The following is a 21292-nucleotide window of genomic DNA, read 5'->3' as shown; positions in this document are numbered from 1 at the left end:
GCCAGATCCTCACACATCCCCGGAACAAGGAGAAGTCTACACTGGCTTTCAGTAGCACAAAGAATATCTTTGAAATCTCTCGCCCTCAAACACAAATGTTTGAACAATCAGGCCCCCATCTACCTAGCTTCCCGTTTCTCTCACTACTCGCCTACCCGGCTACTCAGATCAGCCCAAGCACACTGCCTGACCATCACTAGATACAAATTGCAGAAAGCAGGTGGTGCCAGCTTCCCAGACCTTGCCTCCAAACTATGGAACTCGCTTCCATTAACCATCAGATCCGAATCCTCTCCGTCCTTATTCAAACAAAAAACCAAACTCTGGTTATCTACCGCACAAGACTAATCTCCTTCACCACCTCCACCTCAGGACTTCAGCCCGCTGCCCTCCCTGCGCTTGTAATTAAATTCTACATGCTAACTGTAGATAATGTTGTATATTATATATTGCTTACAATGCTATTGTGTATATATAGTGCTCACCCTGACATTGTTAGGCTCTTATGTATATCGCGTATACTATGTATTGTGTATATAATGCCTTTCTTGCTATCTCGCCTCTCTTCCTTACTGTAAACCTAAGAACACTCTCCAGTACTATTCTATGAAACGTTCACATTGTACCTGTTTATTATCTGTACCTATGTTGTACTAATGTTCTGCTCCAAAGATATGCGCCCGGATGCCTTTGGGCCTGGTGCGCTATACAAATAAAATAAAAACAAATACAGAAGAAGAACATCAGTGTATCCTTCTCGAAGAGATAGCCACACTTCTATTAACGGACGCCATAGAAGTCGTCCCGGCCAACCAGGTAAAAAGGTATTTATTCAGCGTACTTCCTTGTGCCAAAGAAAGATCTAACAATGCGCCCAGTATTAGATTTGCACCCTGCAAACAAGTATGTCAAGCCACAAAAGTTCTGCATTACTACGATACAAGAGGTAATCCCTCTACTAAAAAGGGGGGGATTACATGGCAACACTGGATATGAAAGATGCCTATTTTTATATTTCAATGTTCCCAGTGCACAGAAGATTCTTGCGTTTCAAGATAGCGAACCAGCACTACCAATTCAAGGTGCTGCCCTTCAGAATAGCCTTGGCTCCAAGGGTATTCACAAAAGTACTGGCGGTGGTGGCAGCGCACCTGTGCAGAGAGGCAATCCCAGTGTACCCTTACCTGAACGACTGGCTCATCACAGGGGAATCACCCCTGATATGCAGACAAAAACATTCAGAGAATAATCAACCTCCTCTTCCAATTGGCCTTCTCAATCAACGAGAAAGTCAAGTCTAGTGCCAAGCACTTCAAAACCATTCCTAGGAGCTGTCTTAAACACAAAAGAGAGTTTGGTCTTTCCATCAGAGGAAAGAATAAAAAATGTGTTACTGCAAATACTACATTATCAGGCCGGCCACCAGATAAGGGTACGCAAAGCTATGCGTTTAATAGGCATGATGGCATCTTGCATTTACCTGGTTCCTCACGCGCCCCTGCACATGCGATACATACAGGAGTGGTTGGCGAAACACTGGTCTCAGGCAAGTGGTCAGTGGGACGATCTAGTGGTCGTTTCGCCAACACTTTTACAAAATCTTCGCTGGTGGACAAGAGAAAATCTAACGAAAGGAAAACCTTTCTACGATCCAGAGGTACAAGTTATTGTCATGACAGACGCCTCACTGGCGGGGTGGGGGGCTCACTACCTTCACCACATAGCTCAGGGTCTGTGGTCTCACACTGTAGCTCAGAACCACATCATTCTGCTGAAACTTCTGGCAGTAATCAAAGCCCTTCAGGCGTTCGAACCCCATTTAACAAACCTATTGGTGCAGATCCTAACAGACAGCACCACAGCGATGTTTTATATCAACAAACAGGGGGGGTACACGTTCTCCAAATCTGTCCAGACTTGCACAGCTAATTTTGAAATGGGCACTCAAACGAAAGATGTTCCTGTCATCACAACATGTTCCAGGGGAACACAACACTCTAGCAGACTCATTGAGCAGAGATCCCCTACCAGAAGAACACGAGTGGCGTCTAAACGGGTCGTAGAACACTTCTTCTCTCAATGGGGTTTCCCAACTATAGACTTATTCGCCAAAAGCAAATCTAAGCAGATACAAGCATCAGAAATACGTTTACGGTGAGTAATGTATCATATATATATTTCTGAGGCTTGTGGAATTTGCTTAGATCACATGCTATGCATGGGCCAACATCTAGTGGAAGCTGCGTGTATTACAGTTGTTTTCGAAATTCGAAAAGTGACGTTGACTGGGCGTGTCAGTAATACTATCACTAGTGTGACGTCCACTGTACCCATAATCCGTCACGTGTCGAGGTCCTTCAGATTGTATTTTTCCACCATCATGAGCGGTCGCTTATCGCGGAGTGCATTTTCGGCGTACGCCATTGATTTTATAAAGTGTTAATAATAGTTACTCTTTCTGTCTTTTTTTGACTGCTGTGTCTCCACGCGGAGAAGAACTCGACAAGGAGAGGATGAACCGTCATACGAAGATCTTCGACGGATTTCAATCGGCCGCGGAAGGTCTACTGAGCCTAGGCCCTTACAGTAGGGAGAGTGGGGGGAGGGGGCGGTCATTACAACATGTATATTTCCACCCCTTTCCCTGGTCGCCCTGATGCCTACCCCAAACATGGAGAGAACTCCATTTAAATGTTTCCCATCCTGCAACAAAAAATATATGTGGATCGATAAGCACAGAGTGTGCAATCTCTTCCTTAATCGAGACCACAACGAGACTCACTGTCGAGCCTGTAGATTGCTTCGACCAAAAGCCCTAAAAGACAGCAAGACAAAGCATATGGCCCACCACGCCATGCAGGCTGAGGCCACCATGGAGGTGGAAAAAGACTCCAATGCTGGCAGCGATGCCGTCCCTTCGGACGGCGAGGGTGAGGGGGAACATCTTCGTTCCCCGGTGCTAGCCCCCGACCCTAGTAGACAGGCCAGCGGCTCTGTTGTGGGGATGGCACCCAGCGGCAAAGGCACTGCACTTTCCCACACCACAGACCATACCCCACGGCGATGTGTCTCACACACTCCGAGAGTCGATGTTTAGGGGAAAATCTACAGATTCGCTGTGCTCTGGGCACTCTGAGCCTCGACTGCCTCATGACTGGCCCGATAAGACGAAGGACGCCAAACATAAGACCCTTTTTACTGAGCGCAAGACGTCGAAAGACGCCGAGCGAACACCCTTTCTACAGACAGCAAGACATCGAAAGACGCTAGTAAAGCCCTTCCCAGTGCCGAAACTCAACTCACACCTGGGACACGCCTAAAGAGTCTAAACTGTCCATTTTAATAGAGAAACATGTCCTCAAGCGTCTAACTAAGGTTTCTACCTCTAAGAAGTCATCCTCAAAGAATCCTAATCACAATGATAGACATAAACACAGGGATTCTCCCCAGAAGGATAAGAATAAGAGCGTTTAGGTCAAAAGTAAAGACAAAACTCTTAGTAAAGATCCACAAAGAGCCCGATGAGATCCCAGCAGAGGACATTTCTCAAGAACAAGATCCCAAACATATCCTGATAGACGTAGAGGAGGGAGACGATAACTTACCTACACCCTCCACTCCTACCATTACTTCCCCTGGGATCATCCCAACCTCTGCCAAGTGGTCAGCCAATGACATAGACAGAGTTATGAGCAGGGTGTCTTTCTTTGCAAACTTCTTTGAAGAGCACCCCTAGGCCCTTGAAAGTTTAATGAATACACCTCCTACCACTCAGGCATCCAGTTCCAAGGCCTTATCTATAACGTCTCAACCCTGCACGTTTTACCAACGATCAAGGAAAAGATCTCTCCCCCCTGCCGAGATTTATAATGCACCATCCACTAAAAGGACACGCTTCTCCACTGGTATTTATGACCTATTTATGAAGAGTATCTAGACCAGGATACATACTATGATGAGGATGACGTTGGGGATGAGGACAGGGGTCAGGGCTATAATAATGATGATGACAACGAATCGATGGTCTTTGCTATGGACCCTCCAGTTCTACAACACCCTCCCTTACCTGATTCCCCAGTGGAAAACCAGCCCTTGTTTAACAACATCCTACTCAAGGCTGCTAAACATTTTGGCATTGCCACTCAAACCCAACAGGACAAGGATTTCGTAGAGAACATCCTGGGAGACAAAAAGGCGGCCACACAGTTTATACCCATGCTAAAATCTGTGCAAAGAAGGATTCAACCTTCCCTAGAGTTGCCCAATCAAACTGGGGCAGTGAATCCGAGAATAGGAAAGCTATTCCTGCCGGCACCCTCTGACCCCTTATACATAAGGGGGCAGCTCAAGCCAGATTCACTGGGAATCGCCACCACCCAAAAGAGAGCAGGCACTCCATTAGCCTCTTCCGAAGCTCCCCCAGACAAAGAGAGCAAAAAGCTCTACACAATGCGGAGGAAGATAGCTTCTTCTGCAGCTTATCAAGTCAGAATCGCTAACAATTCTTGCTGTTGGCAAGTTACGATTGCACAAAATGGGACCTGGTTACAGCCCTGGTGGATTCAGCTCCAGAACCCTTTAAATCAAGACTCATCCCGGTAGCTACTGAAGGCAGAGCTACTGCCAGCAATCTATTTAAAAACAACTTAGTTGCTGCAGATAACGCTGGATGCATTAATGCGGAAGGCACCATCCTAAACCGCCATGCCTGGCTTCGTCAGTCTGGTTTTAAGTTAGAAACACAGGCTACCCTGCTCAATATGCCTATAGAACCCAATGTTTTATTTGGCAAAGCAGTAGAAGATGCGCTGAAGTCAGCCAAGGAAGACTACAAGACGCTCAAATCCCTTGGCCAGCTTACTAATAAACAGACGGGACAAAGAGGGGGTAACAATTTTCACCGTTTTCAAAGTCAGAATTCTCAGAGGCTCTGGGTATAGTCAGAACCAGAGCTCTATGTGGAATAACAACCAACAAGCAACCCAAGGTTATGGTAAAGGCCAAAGCAGAGGCTGTGGTAGGGGCAGAAGCCCCTCCCTCCAGGGGTGGGGGAACCCCCTCCAAACAATGACGCCCCGCTACAGGTCCCCTCCCATGCCTCCCCAGTCGGGGGACAGATTGCAAACTTCACCCACGCATGGGAGGGAATAACCACGGACAAGTGGGTGTTAATCTATGGTAGCGAGAGGTTATTTCATCGAACTCCTGGGGATTCCATCAAAACTTCCCCGCGGCAGAAAAGGTCATCAAGAGAAGAACAGCTCATCTTGATGGAAGAAATCGCAGCACTACTCCTCAAAGACACCATCGAGGTTGTGCCGATCTACGAGGTAAACAAGGGTTTCTATTCAACGTACTTCCTTGTTCCAAAAAAAGATCTAACCATGCGCCCAATATTAGACTTGCGCCCTGCAAACAAATATGTCAAGCCACAAAAATTCTGTATGACAACGCTACAAGAGGTAATTCCACTGTTAAAACGGGGGGGATTACCTGGCAACATTGAACATGAAACATGTTTATTTTCATATTTCAATGTTCCTAGCGCACAGAAGGTTCTTGTGTTTCAAAGTAGCAGACCAGCACTACCAATTCAAGGTGCTACCCTTCGGTATAGCCTCAGCTACAAGGGTATTCACCAAGGTACTGGCGGTGGTGGCAGCGCACCTACGCAGGGAGGCGATTCCAGTGTACCCCTATCTGGACGACTGGCTGATCACGGGAGAAACACCAGCTTTGCAGAGTAAACACGCAAAAAACCATAAACCTTCTTTTCCAATTGGGTTTCTCGATAAACGAGGAAAAGTCAAGTCTGGTACCAGATACATCAAAACAGTTCCTAGGAGCTGTTCTAGATACAAGGACAGGCTTAGCCTTCCCATCCATGGTGGGGGGTCACCAAATATGCTTTGGCAAATATCCCAATATCAAGCCTGTCTCCAGATAAGCGTACACAAAGCGATGCGCTTGCTAGGCATCATGGCATTGTGCATTTATCTGGTCCCACATGCCCGGCTGTGCATGCGACCAATGCAGGAGTGGTTGGCGAAACAATGGTCTCAGGCAAGTGGTCAGTGGGACGATCTAGGGGTCATTTCGCTTACTCTAATCCAAAACCTACACTGGTGGTCAAGAGAAAATATAATGAAGGGGAAACCGTTACACGAACCGGAAGCGCTAGCGATCGTTGCAACTGACGCGTCACTTTCCGAATGGGGGGGGGTCCATTACCTTCTCCACACAGCACACGGTCTGTGGACACAAGTCACAGCACAGAACCATATCAACCTACTGGAACTATTAGCAGTCTTTAGGGCTCTACAAGCTTTTGAAAGACATCTGACAAACCAGTCAGTCCAAGTCCTAACAGACAGCACCCCTGCCATGTTTTATATCAACCAACAGGGGGGCACACACTCCAAATCTGTCCAGGTTCGCTCAGAAAATATGGAGGTGGGCACTCAGACGAGGGATGTCCCTGTCCTCCCAGCATGTTCCAAGGGTACTCAACACTCTAGCAGACTCAGCAGAGATCCACTGCCAGGAGAACACGAGTGGCAACTACTCCCACATGTTGTAGACCACATCTTCTCTCAATGGGGTTACCCTACTCTAGACTTGTTCGCTACAAGAGAAAACAAGCCCAGACTTCGCATCCAGGTTCCCCCAACCAGACTCCAAGGGGAACGCCCTATGGATGAGCTGATCGGGGAAATTTGCTTATGCTTCCCCCCCCTGTGCCCCCCCCCCCCAACGCCATTGATCGGCAGAATAGTGAAAGAAATGCACAGAGAACGGATGACGCTCCTCCTAGTTGCTCCAATGTGGGTGAGACAACCGTGGTACCCACATCTGCGCAAACTGGGGATGTGCGACCCCATCAAGCCCCCGTACCAGGTCAACCGGTTAACCCAACACAGGGGGACAACGGTACACCCACAACCACACTCCATGAACTTGGCAGCATGGCTCCTGAGGTCATAGAGTTGGGACACCTTAATCTTCCACAGCGGTGTATGGATATCCTCAAGGAGGCACGGAAACCAAACACTAGACACTGCTATTTTTAAAAGTGGAGAATATTTGTCATTTGGTGCCAGTCAAAACAAATAAGACCCATAGAATGTACCCCATCACACATTATAAATTATATGCTCCACTTGTTGGATTCAGGGTTAGTCTTTAACTTTATAAAGGTCCTCCTAGCAGCTTAATCAGCTTAAACCACCTCTTAAAGTAAAGTCATGTAGTGGAAAGTGCCAGTAATTAAAGCATTTTTGGAGGGAGTAAAGAGACTCCACCCTCCAATTTCTAATCTCCCACCTGGCTGCAATCCGAATGTAGTACTAGCGAAGCTCATGGGACCCCCCTTTGAGCCTCTGCACCAAGCTAGTCTTAAACACATTACCTACTGCCTTCTTAGTGGCTATTACTTCCATAAGAAGAGTCGGCGAACTCCAAGCATTGTCAGTGCAGGACCCCTTCTTTATTATCCATAAAGACAAATTGGTTTTACAAACTCATCCTAGGCTTTCACTTAAATTAATTTCCAAATGCCATGTAAACCAATCCATTGAGCTTCCAGCCTTCTTCCAGAAGCCAACTAGCTCAGCTGAGGTTAAACTCCACACACTAGATGTGAGGAGGGCGGTTCTCTACAATTTGTCTCCATAGCTACAGGCAGAGAAGGAGAACGCATTTCAAAAAACGCTATCTCCAGATGGATAGTCAAATATATACAATTATTCTATTTGTTATTAGGCAAGACACTGCCTTTTACACCCAGAGCCCTGGGGCTACTTTAGCCTTTATTGGAAATGTCCCCCTAGACAGCATTTCCAAGGCAGCTACTTGGAGCACAGTACATACCTTCACTCAGCACTACACATTCCAAGACAGATACACAGGTGAGACAAGCGGTTCTAAAACATCTATTTGCCGCTGCTCCTTCTCACGACCCACCACCTTCTCATAACACTGCTCGCTAATCTATGCATAGCATGGGATCTAAGCAGATTCCACAAGCCTCAGAAGATAAATTACTCACCGTAATCATTTTTCGAGGGGATTGGTTCCTCCGACGTATTCCATATCTATGACAGGTAATCACCACAGCTGTGCTGCTTCGGAAACATTTTCTTCGTCCTGCGTCGATGACGTCGATGCACCGTCGTCGAGGACCTCCTCCGACGTCCGACGTCATCCGATGTGATAAGTAGGACGCACAACGCCCCTAGCCTCAGTTCTGTTTTTTCCGCGAACGTGTTGCTTCATGAATCTCGGTTACGCCTCGACTCTTTGGAGTTCTGTTCTTCTCGGTTCTTCGAACCTGTTCGTTTTTGTGCGAAAATCCTTCGTAAGAAGATGTCTTCTACTTCGTCTTCGACCTCGCGTCCGGGCTTCAAGAACTGCGGGGAGTGTGGGTCCAAGATGTCGGTGACGGACTCGCACGATGCCTGCCTCTGGTGCCTCGGGTAGGCCCACGACACGGATGACTATCGACTGCCAGTCGCTCACGTCCAAAGCCTTACGGGAACGTAAGAAGAAGTTGTCGGTAGGTCGGGTGTCCAAGCCCCGGAAGTCGAAGTCTGCGGGGCTTTCGACGGATGATTCGAGAGGTGACTCTCCGCGTCGTCGTCGGAAGTCTCGTGGGTCTCCTTCTAGGAGTCGGTCTCGCCACTCCTCGGCCTCTTCGAGGCATTCTCGGAAGCGCCGACAGCGGTCGTCTTCCAGGTCCTCTTCTGAGGACTCTGCCCGGCACGTCGCTTACCCCACCAGTCGTGCGAAGTCGAAGGTATGGGCTTCCTTCGGGAAGAAAATGCTGGCGATTCTCGAGTCGCAGGGTACTAAGCTGTCCGCGCCCCCGAGTGGGGTCGGCCGTGAGAGGTCGAGAGACACCGCTCGCAAGAGTGGTCGGCACGAGTCACGGGAGAGGTCCCGTTCGGACAAGGGGACTCGTTCTCGACGTACCCGTTCCAGGTCCCGGTCTTCGACGCGTTCGAGACCTTGTGCACCTGTGATGTCTTCGAGGAAGACATCGACGCCTGAGGTGTCGAGGGCGTCGACGGGCTTTCTCGAGGCTCCGGCTCTGAGGAAGTCGCGAAGCTGTCGACGCTCAGGTAGTCGAAGGACACGCTCGGAGCTCTGGCTTCGAGGACTGTGTCGACGCCGTCGATGCTGGCGGCGCTGCATCTGACGTCGACGGCAATTAACTCGACGTCAACGCCGATCCTCTCGGCGCTGATGCCTGTTCTCTCGACGCCGGCACCGATTCACTCGACGCCTTTCGAGGCCAGGGTGTCGAAGGTACCCCGTGGCACGGGGGAACCCCCTAGAAAGGCTCTGGTTAAGAGCAAGCACTCTCGGGTGCCTTCTTTTCACCACCTGGAATATATTTCGGAGGTGGATGAGGATTCTGATGGTCAGGTTCCAGATGAGATGGTCTCGGGCCATAGTCAATTTGACGATTTGAGGCAGTCACTGCATGATGCCAGTGGACTGGACACCTCTCCGGAGGTGGAGTTTTGTAGGCCTGAGACTGGCTCTCATGCCGATTCCTCGTACCGGCGCCTTATGGCTAGGGTCTACGAGTACTTGGGATGGTCTGCTCCCCAGGGGAGTTTGTGCAGGATGATCTCACGGACATCCTTGATGTTGGTCCCCAAACTGACCCGGTACGGCCGTTTCATATGGCTCTACAGAGAAGGGTGGCGGCGGCGGCTTGGACTGCTCCGGAGAGTCTCCCGGCGGTAGGCAGGTCCTTGTGGCGAAAATACCGTCCAGCCAGTAGCGACCCCTGCTACTTGACCATGCACCCCACTCCGGAGAGTTTGGTGGTGCAGGCGGCCACGGCCCCGGTAAAGCAGGCGCCGTACCCTACCATCCCTCCTGATAGGGACGACAAACATTTTGACGGCTGGGCGAAGAAAGTGTTTTCTTCTGGGGGTATGGCGCTTCAGGCGGCCAACTCCATATGTGCCTTGTCTAGTTTCCGCACACTCTGTGGAACTGTGTTGCGTTAGCGGCTGAACATATTCCCGAAGGGGACGAACGGGATGGTTTCCTTGCTATGGTCCAGGATGGTAAGGATGCCATGTGTGAGTCGGGTTTGGACATGGCTGAATGCATCAGCAGGTCTATGGCGGCGAGCACCGTGATACGCAGATTTGCGTGGTTGCGGAAGTCGGGGTTTGCTCCTGATGTGCAGTCCCGGCTCCTCAACATGCCCTTTGACGGTGAACACCTTTTTGGCAGCAAGGCTGACGAGAGCCTTGAGAGGTTGCAGACCTCCAAAGCTGCAGCGAAGTCGTTGGGCGCTGCAGTTCGCCAACCTCCGCCTTTTCGTCCTAGGGGACAGCAATGGAGGGTGGTTCCTTTCGCTATTACTCGTCCTTCAGTAAAGCGAGAGGAGCTGGCAGTCAGAGAGGACAACGCAGGGGTACCAGAGGTGGACGACAGGGTACCCGTGGTGCCAAGGCCGCTCGGGCAGTTGCCTCTTTGCCCTCAGGCAACGCCGCAGCCGCTACGACTCAGTCATGAGGCCAGGTCGCATGGTTCGCCGGTTGGGGGAAGGCTGGCACAGCATCTTGTAGAGTGGCGTGCCATTACTTCAGATGTGTGGGTTCTGGAGATCATAAACCCACGGCTACTGTCTTCCCTTTCGGCAGAGGCCTCACGACAATCAACTAGGGAACCTCTCTTTGAAGAGTCCGGATCCTCTCCTTGCGCAGGAAATTCAAGCCCCGCTGGAGAAAGGCGCCATAGAACTGGTGCCTGTAGCGGAGAGGAATAAGGGATGGTATTCCCCTTATTTTTTGATTTCGAAGAAAGACGGGGGATTGAGACCCATCATATACTTGCGCGGTTTGAAAAAACTCCTCAGGAAGGACAAGTTCAAGATGGTTACTCTCTCTCAAGTCCTCCAGGCCCTTCAGCTTCAGGACTGGTTGGTGTCTCTCGACCTCAAGGATGCTTACTTCCATGTGCCGATCCATCCCAAGCACAAGAAGTACCTGAGGTTTGTGGTTGGCGATTCGCACTTTCAGTTTCGGGTCCTGCCATTCGGATTGACCTCCGCCCCGAGGGTTTTCACCAAGCTCATGGTGGTGGTGGCAGCGCATCTCAGGCAAGGGGGGATTCACGTCTACCCCTACCTGGACGATTGGTTGATCAGGGGGAGCGCTCCCGAGCAAGTCCTGGATCATCTGTCCGTCACCTGCCACTCCCTTCACAGGCTGAGCTTCTCCCTCAATTTAAAGAAGTCCCATTTGACGCCAACACAGCGGCTCCAGTAATTCGGAGCAGTGCTCGACACTTCCCTGGGGCAGTGTTTTCCTCCCCAGGTGAGGGCTCTTCACATTCAGCAGATGGTGTACAAGTTTCAGCATGCCCAGACGCTACCAGCGTTCGAGTTCTTGAGGTTGCTCGGCCTCATGGCATCCTGCATTCTTCTGGTGCCAGAGGCTCGCCTGCGGATGAGATCTTTGCAGTGGGCACTCAAGATGCAATGGTCGCAGTCCTCCGGCAGGATGTCGGACCCGATTCAGGTGCCGCCCTCGGTCGCCCAGGACCTTTTGTGGTGGGCCGTCGAAGGCAACATGATGAAGGGGGCTCCGCTTTGGCTTCCCTGGCCGGAGGTGACAATTGTGACGGATGCATCCCTCACGGGATGGGGAGCTCATGCCAACGAGCTGACAGTCAGCGGTCATTGGTCTCCGTCGGAGTCCAGACTCCATATCAATCTGTTGGAGCTGAGGGCCGTCAGGCTAGCCCTGAAGGCTTTTCGGCCGACTGTGCGAGGAAAGAATGTCCTGATCCTGACGGACAACACAGTGGCCATGCACTACCTCAACAAAAAGGGGGGGACAGGGTCACTTCCTCTGTGCAGGGAGGCGATGCAGCTCGAGTTCTGGGCCATCCAGCAGGAAGTTTCGATCTTGGCAGTTCATCTGGCCGGAGACGAAAACGTGGCGGCGGACGCTCTGAGCAGGCAGAGCACGATCTCTCACGAGTGGGAGTTGGCTCAGGAGATTCTCCTGGAGATCTTCCCCCTTTGGGGGACCCCTCAAGTGGATCTCTTCGCCTCCAGTGTCAACCGGAAGTGCGAGAGGTTCTGCTTGCGGGAATTTCCTCCAAAAGGAGCCTTAGGAGCCGCGTTCGTGGTGGAGTGGTCATTCCCACTGCTGTACGTGTTTCCTCCAGTCCCCGTCATCCCGCAAATGCTGCGGAGGTTACGGAAGTTCGGTTCCCGGATGATCCTCATTGCTCCGGCGTGGGCTCGGAGGACGTGGTACCCGGACCTTCTCGACTTGTCCATCTGTCCTCCACGTCGTCTTCCCTACCGAGACGATCTGCTCTCACTGGAGTGGGGGTCAGGTTCTCCATCCAGAGGTCAGATCCCTCAACCTTCACTCTTGGCTTCTGAAAGGTTGAGGTATAAGGATTGGGACCTCCCTGAAGACGTGAGGGAGATGTTGCTCTCGGCCCGAAGGCCAGCAACAAAGTCTCTGTACCGTTGCCGTTGGCGTATGTTCAGCGACTGGTGCAGAGTTCAGAATGTGGATCCTTTTGCATGTGACATCCCCATGGTTCTGTCCTTTTTACTTTCTTTGGCCCACAGGGGCTTGCAAGTGGGTACCATTAAAGGTTACCTGGCGGCGCTGTCCATCTTTAAGCGCTCGTCTGAAGAGTGTTCCTACTTTAGAATCCCTTTAATTTCACAGTTTCTGAAAGGGCTCACTAATGTGTTCCCTCCGTCACCTTTCCTGGTGCCCGGTTGGGATTTGAACCTTGTTCTTAAGTTTCTTATGGGTGCTCCGTTTGAGCCTTTACATTCTTGCCCTTTGAGGCTGTTAACTCTGAAAACTGTTTTTAGTTGCGGTTACTTCCGCTCGCTGAGTGAGTGAGTTACAGGCACTTTCAGTTAAGCCACCCTTCACTGTATTTCACAAGGACAAGGTTGTCCTTCGAGTTCGTCCTTCTTTTCTTCCGAAGGTGGTTTCGGAATTTCATTTGAGCCAGAAGGTTGTTCTGCCGGCGTTCTATCCTCCTCCACATCCTGGTAAGGAAGAGGAGAGGCTCCATAGGCTTGACCCTAGGAGAGACTTAAGCTTTTATGTTTCACGCGTGTCCCTGGTCAGAGTGGATGATCAAATCTTTATTGGTTACGCTGGAAAGCGTTTGGGACAAGCTGTGACGAAACAGACTTTGTCTCAATGGATTATTTTGGCCATCTCAGAGTGTTACCGTTTGGCGGGTAAGGAGCCACCGGCTGGCTTGCGGGCCATTCTACCAGGGGTATGGCTGCATCTACTGCCCTGCAGAGGGGTGTTCCTATTCGCAACATCTGTGATGCAGCCACCTGGGCTTCAGTACATACATTTGTACGTCACTATTCCCTCGATTCCATCCGAGGACAGGATCTGGCCTTTGGCAAGGCGGTCCTTTGCTCTGCTATTTGATTGGCAATTCTAAATTTTGATTCTAAATTCTTTCCCTCCTCCTTGCTCTGGTACTGCTTTGGGAGTCTGTCATAGATATGGAATACGTCGGAGGACCCAATTGTCATGACCACTGCTTCCAAGGAGTCAGGAGCAGCCCAACGCCCTTGGAAGCAGGCTCACAACCTTCATTGCAGACGCCAGCAAGTCCCTTTAGGGACCTTTTGGGCCTTGTCCTGGCACCGGTGGTGCCAGGCTCATTGTGGGGACTGGTCCCGGCACAAGAAGCGCCGGGCTCATAGCAAATACAGAAGTGCTTGGGTGGACCTACCTGCAGCAGACCATGCTGCTTCCTTACCGACAAGATGTCTTCATCCTCTTCTGGCAGGAACTACTTTTCCTCTGGGTGGGGCTGGCACCACTCCCTAGGACTGGAACTCTTCTAGAAACTGGAACTCTTTTTCTTACCTGGGCGAGGCGGTGGAAGAAGACGCCTAAGCACTCCTGTGCACTATTTAAACCACACCCGATTGGTGCAACGTGCTTCGCGTTATTCTCCATCAGCAGCAGGACGCTCACCGTGTCAGCTCCAGGGAATCTTCCATTCCGGCTCCTGTGAACGCGAAATCTCCGGATTTACCTGATGAGAATCCAATCTTCAGTCTTCAGCAGCATCTGCAAAACAACAAAAACACAGATTAGCAAAGTCAAGGTCAGCGCTTCAACTTACCCGATCCACCGGAGTGTTTAAGGTATTTGCCGCATTCTTTCTCCGCCATCGAGCCCTGCAAAGACAAAAGAACATTGGTTAGTAACGTTCTGTTTCTGAACGGCTTACCTGTGCGACGTACGCTCCAAAGTCAGCTCGCACCACACTCCGCCACCTGCAAGGCAAAAGAGAGACATTAAGGTGCGTTTAAAGGCCTAGAACAGACTTTCTACTTACGTGCCTTCATATGCTCCATCATCTTGTTCACTCTTCGGCACAAACCTGGGCATCATCTCCGGCGCCTTCATCATTCTCCATCTGAAAGGAAAAGACATTAAGGTGCGCATTAAAATACTGTGGCATTCATTCTACTTACGTGCCTCCACGAACTTTGGCATTCTTTCGCCATCATTTCTTCTCAGTGAACCCTGCAGAAAAGGGACGTTAAAAGAGACATTAAGGACTTTGATAAATGCAAAATACGCTCGTGCAATTAACGGCGGCATCGCTCTCTACTTACCCTCTGCAATCAAGAGGCTGATCCCAAATCCAGTGAAGTAACTGGACCCAGAGCCCCTGCACAAGACGCAGGATGGAGAGCCCGGCATTCACCTATTTAAGGTGAGCACAGTTAGCAACCGAGTACCACGGGAGGAGAGAGTGTGGGGGTAGAGACTTCATCCAACCTTCCAGCTACTAATCCCCTGATTTTTCCACTTGTAGACATCTCACCCTCCAAGTCAAGCTTTCGGCGAGAAGGGGGCCAAACCAGGGAGCCAAACGAACCCTACGCCTAACATTGAAGACGGTTTCACCGCCCAGCCAAGACCCGCGCCTCCGAGGGAACCAGGTGAGCGTTACACCAATCCCCTCGAAGAACAAGTTACTTTCTTACCTCGTAACGTTCTTTCGATGGGATGGTTCGACGACGTATTCCATATCGCTCCCTCCCTACCTTCCCCGCTGCAGAATTTCTTTTACGATTGCAGCTTACGTTCTGCAAGGCTTTGTGTCTGACTGGCAGTAGACTAATGTCACACGTTCTGGGGGAAAAAACTACAACTGAGGCTACGGGCGTCGTGCGTCCTACTTATCACATTGGATGACGTCGGAGGAGGTCCTCGACGACGGCGCATCTACGTCATCGACGCAGGACGCAGACGCCGAAAAAGTTTCCTAAGCAGCACAGCTGTGGTGATTACCTGTCATAGATATGGAATACGGCGTCGGACCATCCCATCGAAAGAACGTTACGAGGTAAGAAAGTAACTTGTTCTTTGAGGGGATTGGGTCCTCCAACGTATTTGCACGCCCTGTCGACGTCCCCTTTCAAATTTCGAAAACAACAACTGTAATACTCTGCAGCTTCCACTAGATATCTGCCTATGCATAGCATGTGAATCTAAGCAGATACAAGCATCAGAAATATGATTACGGTGAGTAATGTATCCCATATAGACTTCCTCGTCCCAGTATTGTCTATAAGACCTTACTATAACATAGTTATGGGGGACCAGAAGGGCCAGAGTGGGTGATAAGGAGAGTGGAGACACCAAAGGGGTGGGTGAATACCACGTTTTCACAGAGCCATTGTTACTAGTCCCATGAGGGCTTTCCCTCCCCATGAGATCCATCCACAGAGTACCACCCCCAGGGGGACTATCGGGTTGCAGCCTCACCTCCCTGGCCCCATGGGAAGGTGCTCCCCCATGGATGCAGTGACAATACCCTGGGATTCGTCAGAGTAGAAAGTAAGTTAAATGGGAGTGAATTGGTTCTGCCAAAGAATTAATGTTCAGATTAAATTACATCAGACTCCGAGATGGGTCATGCGGAAAGACACATGTAATGGAGGAGGATGTGGATTCATCAAGAGGCAAAGCAACAGTTTATGTGCCCCCCAAAAGAGCAAATCATGGTTAGGTTCTGGTCTTAAGCAGCCAGTCATTACATACACCCTAGTTGGGTGGGTTAGTCTACATTATTGAAAGTGGCTGAAAGGTCTAAGAAAATCAGGGTTTAGACTCTTTCCCCATCCACAAAGTCATGCTGGTCAACCACTGCAGCAATAACAGACACCATATTATGTCTTGGTCTGATTCCTGCCTGTTCACCAAGTATACCAGAGCATTCTATGAACCCCTGAAGTTGCAAGGTGACTATTGCCCGTATCAACTTGCTCGGCAATGGAACTTGGGAGATAGGGTGAAAATTAGCAGGATCCTCTGGATTCAGTAGCCAGGGATCTACAACCTGCGGCTCTCCAAATATTCCTGTTCCCTCATCATTGACTGTACTAGCATAGCCTATGGAAGTTGTAGTCCAAAACATCTAGAGAGTCAAAGGGTTCAGTCCCTTGGACTAGATGTTTTGATCCGACGACTAATCACTGTTTCCTTTATGCAAATGGTGCCGATGCCAGAGTGAAATGATCCATTGATAATAGTGCATAATTAGTGGACCACAATTGAGCAGGCTTCCTTCAAGAAGCGTGGATGATTTGGCCCTGTGGACTGACTTTATGCAAATCTTTGATAGATGAAGAGTGAGTGAGTGCATAACAGAGTTTCCACTTACGAATCTGATGGCATAACAGCATGTGGATCTGTAATTAAAGCCGTCAAACACATTTGCGTCTTCATTGTTAAGATTTTGTTTAGAAAGTAAAGCAGGGCAGTTGCACAGCTGGCATGACGGCACAGTGTGCCCATCAAGTGATATTGTTTCTCTAGTTCTTAAAGGATTTTGAATAGTATTTTCGATATATCCGTACTAGGAGGTATTCTAGAAGAACAATGGATGAATGGTTTCGCTTACGTAAATAGGTGATGTAATGTGCGAAATGTTATTCTTATCCTGCTGTGAGATTGTGTTGCATGAGACGCTTGATGTACCTTGTAAACCTGAGTAGTGTGGCGCAAGTGCTGGAGTGTAATACTGTTTACTCCCTTCAGGGATAACAGAAGACTTCAAGAGGTTAGATTTTAAAGACTAGTGAATGATGTGATGGAGTGCACATTACTGGGCGTTTCCATTGTGGTGCGTTCAGCCTAAGAGCATGGAATTAACATTTGCTGTGACTTAGAATTTGTATTTTTCTTGTGTATGTATTATTGTAGTTGAATTATAATGTGACTGCAGGCTTTTTTGGAACTGGTTATTTGATGCTGTGTTTTATTTTTTCTTGCCAGTCTGTCGCGTCGGATACCCGCTTCACAGAGATCTTTGAGGACCCAGAAGTCAAGCAGGAAGTGAAGAGGCAAAGAGTGATAAACTCACGATACCGAGAGGACTACATTGAGCCAGCACTGTACCGAGCTATCATGGAGTAACGTGTCCCCTTTCTAGCCCAGTCTGTTCTGGAGACTGAAATGGGCAATTAACTTTGAACACTGCTGGCAAACCTGGCCTGATATTTGAGAACACTTCAAACTCATGTCTGTACTTTGGCGATTTCAAAGTATGGGGTTGTTTGTTCCCTCCTGGATACTTCCTCAGTTGGGGAAGGCGATCAAATAAGGACAGTGCCTGCGCCTCCCTATCTTCAGCTCCATGCACACATTTTATGATTCCCTTCAACTCATTGGGAGAACCTTGGATCTCTGCCCTCCTACACAGCAGTCTCATTCTCCATCACTTTGTGCTGCCCATTCTTCCATGGAACAATGTTGGGGTTTCTGGAAAATACAGCAGCTGAAACATTGGTTATGTGGCTGGTGGCCCCATGAAGCATGTGCCTCTTACTGATTATGTGTACGTGTTCTCACCATCGTCTCTATGAAGAACAAGCAGTATTATTAGGGCCGTCCTGCTGAACCTTTTTTTTTTTTATTTGATGCTGTGTGTGTTTCTGTGCGCATCTTATTTTTTTTCTCTGTTTTCTTCCTTTGCAGATTGTAATGGGTTCTCTGGCTGTTTAGCATGAACTAAAGGGTTACTTGCCAAGTGAGCACATTCATCTGAAAATGAAATAGGTGGCATCCCTTTCTTGGCAAACATTGAATGTTTCTGCTGCCAGGCACTGCTGTTATGCATTTCTTTATTTATTTTTATGATTTCTTTGTGGGGGTAACCAATATTAGTTATTAGGAGCTGGCGTCACACAATAATTCACTGCTTTAACCAGCAATGTGTGGTGCCCTTTGTGATTGGCGATGTCCATCTGTACACTTGTTGTTTATTTGAAAGATGGTGGTGGTGCCTCATGCAGGGAGAACGAGGACAGTCTGGTAATGCCACGTTCCTGACGAGTGGCTGCATGGAGCGCTGTTTGAGAAACAAGGTTGTTTTTTAGGGATTACTACTAGTGTATGATGAATTTTGGGGTTGGTTAATACCTAGTGGAAGATTTGCCTGTATGAAACATCCAGCCACCGATTCACCCATTGCTATTTATTTATTATGTTCTCTCTTCACAATTCAGTATCCCTGATACAAAATTCCTTTAATCATAGCCAAAGACAGTCTGTAACGAATTGATGTGGACTTGGTTTCTATTTGGAAGCTTCCTCTCCGACCCGATTCCAAAACGTCCCTGTTTATGCCCCTTCCATTGTTATTGGCTCTGTACCTTTGAGAAAAGCTGTCTATTTACATTTCGATAGGCTCTCTGGGAATCCCAGCTATTTGTACACTCTGGGGGCAGTGCTGTGCCGTGGACTGGCAGTGTTGGGATGTGTTTCTTAGGTGATGGCCTTGTCACCATCTTGTGACAAGATAACACTACAATCACATCAATTTCATGACTATAAAAGCTGGATGCGTTGGATCAGTCCTCTACAGATTTTGCCTATCCAGCTGTCAGCACTTGCCCCAAGCAGTGAAGCGAGTAGTACATTGACGGATTGAGTGTTATCTGGACGGGGACACTGTCTTCCTTGTGAACATGGCAAAGCCTGTGGGATTATCCACAGGGCATCATGTACCGATGTATCCCTTTAGCACAAAACTGAAGAGGACGCCAAGAGTTCAAAATGGTGACGACAGTCATGTGCTAGGCATGCCTGTCAATCAGAAGCTTAGCCTAATAAATTCCCTACATTTTAGTTCTAAGCGTACATTGTGTCTTGTTTTTCTTATTTCGAATCACATATCAGTCATTTATAGTAGTGCAACATTTTGTGTAATGTCTTAATGTATTTATGATGATCATTTTAAGCTGAAAATGTAGGTGAGTGAAGCAAGTGTGAGAACCTGACTGACAGGGAAACAGTAGATTCTCTGGGTAACATGACTCAAGATTACTAAGGCTGTTCTCTATAGTGCAGAGTTACCTTGTAATACAATTAGTTTGTCATCACCTCTGGAACCGTACCCTTCCCTGTGGGTCTTGTGGTAAATCCGACAAGAGGACATGTTTGCAACAGGATACTCTATGCCACAGGAATCGGGAGGCATTTCATCTGAAGTTGCTGGACATCTTCACTAAGGCCCCAGCATTGACAACTTCAGTCTCTGCACCAACGACATCGCGCAGACAGGTTGACGTGCTTGGACTGGCCAGCAGGGAACCTGCCGGAACCTATGACCGCCCACCGATGGACCAGTTCCTCTGGGGCCGACGGTCCATTGCTGCACTGATCGTCTCTGCCTTTGGAGATCGGACAACCAGCGCCACCCTCACTGGCCCTAGTGCCAGAGATTCTGGTACTCCTAAAGTGTATGTCCCGCACCCAATGAGGCACTTTATGTCAAAGATGGAAGGTATTTTAGATGAAGAAGGGGATACTATTGAGTTTCTTTTTCATTTTTCTACCTGGGGTAGAACTTAGAAAAGTCAACCTAGGGATAGCAATGTTATTCACAACCCCAGTTGAGCAAAGCCACGCTCTTAACTAGCGTTGACCAAGGAGGAAGTGTGCACTATTCTGAACCACCATCCCCAGGATAGGGAGAGGCGCTGCACCTCAAAGTAAAATTGCTGATAACAGGAGGTGTTCACTCTTTGATCACTAATGGACACAGACAGCAGAGTGAATGTTATAGAGATCCCAATGGAGACCCCTCTTTATTTATAAAACCACTTTTATACTTTAACCCCATGGCGTGAGCTACGTCTAAATGAGTACCTACTACGTCAGCACCCTTTGAGGTGTTTCTGGGGCAACAGACCCCTTACCCAACTCAGGTACCACCCACATGGAGTTTGAGGCCGGAGGATGGCCTCTGTGAGCAATCCCATCTTTGTAGGTGGCCTCAGGCAGGCCGCCACCCTATCCCGCTTGCTGCTACCATGCTCCAGGTTACCTCATTCTACCCTCTTTTTCCTTATTAAAATCATTACATATGATTATCGTCCTACCCCTTCTTAATCTTTAAACCTACATAACCTTTCCCATCAATATAATCCCCATTCTACTGTTCCCTACTTAACATACTACTTAACATTTTAATAAATATATACATATAACTACACATGCATGTATATATTCACATACAACATATAACACACATAAAACACTATATAAGCATTATGTCACAATGGAGTGACTGCTGCAGTCAGTCACCCCTTCCACTGTACCTACAATGGCTGTCTCTGGTGGACCTGGAACACTAAGGGCTGGCTGGCGGCATCTCCCCTGATGATAGATGGGGACCTGGCCCCTCTTCTTTCTACAGTGTGTTCCGGTCCATCACATGACATCGCTCTGCTGGTCTTCTGGGCGTCCCCCTGTGTGAGTGTGGCTCTACCCATCATCACTGCCACTCTCTGCGGCCTCTTTCATTCTTCTGGGCGAGTGGGCCTTCTAGTTCTATCTTTGAGAGTCTTGGAGCTAAGACCTCGACAGATAGTGCAGCTCTCAACTGAGTGGTGAGTATAGAGGCAGTATATGCTTATCTACTTCCTTCACATTTTTGAGGCCATAAGTGGCACAGGGCTTAAAAAGGGGTTTCCTTTTGCCCTCCATCCCCAGAAGAAACATCTAAACCTTGAAGAATGTACTTGATTGTGGAGAAAAGGTAATTTTTTTAGAAAACGTATTTGATGAGATCTAACCTAGAATTCTAACTGTGGAAAAACCAGATGACTCCTCCCAAAACCCGCCATGGCCCCTTCTTTCTCCAGCATTGGATCTTTCATAGATTCACATGCTGTAAATATTCCCCATCGTCAGGCTGGGAATCCTCGGTTACTTTTTGATTC

At 48.8% G+C, this 21292-nt stretch overlaps 1 protein-coding gene across 1 annotated transcript in view; it reads left to right on the top strand.

Annotated features, from left to right (window-relative positions):
• Nucleotides 1–19205, top strand: part of KDM4A (lysine demethylase 4A) — a 1237605-nt gene extending 1218400 nt beyond the window's left edge. The window contains exon 23 of the mRNA XM_069642410.1: nt 17340–19205. Within this exon, the coding sequence (XP_069498511.1) occupies nt 17340–17480 (141 nt within the window). The 3' untranslated portion in view covers nt 17481–19205. The remainder of the gene's footprint in view (nt 1–17339) is intronic.
• Nucleotides 19206–21292: the final 2087 nt, after the last annotated feature.

Source organism: Ambystoma mexicanum, chromosome 1q (assembly GCF_040938575.1).
Source record: "Ambystoma mexicanum isolate Mex_15411 chromosome 1q, UKY_AmexF1_1, whole genome shotgun sequence".
Taxonomy (NCBI): Eukaryota; Metazoa; Chordata; class Amphibia; order Caudata; family Ambystomatidae; genus Ambystoma; species Ambystoma mexicanum.
The sequence above is the reverse complement of the archived record's forward strand: the minus strand, read 5'-3'. Positions and strand labels throughout refer to the sequence as shown.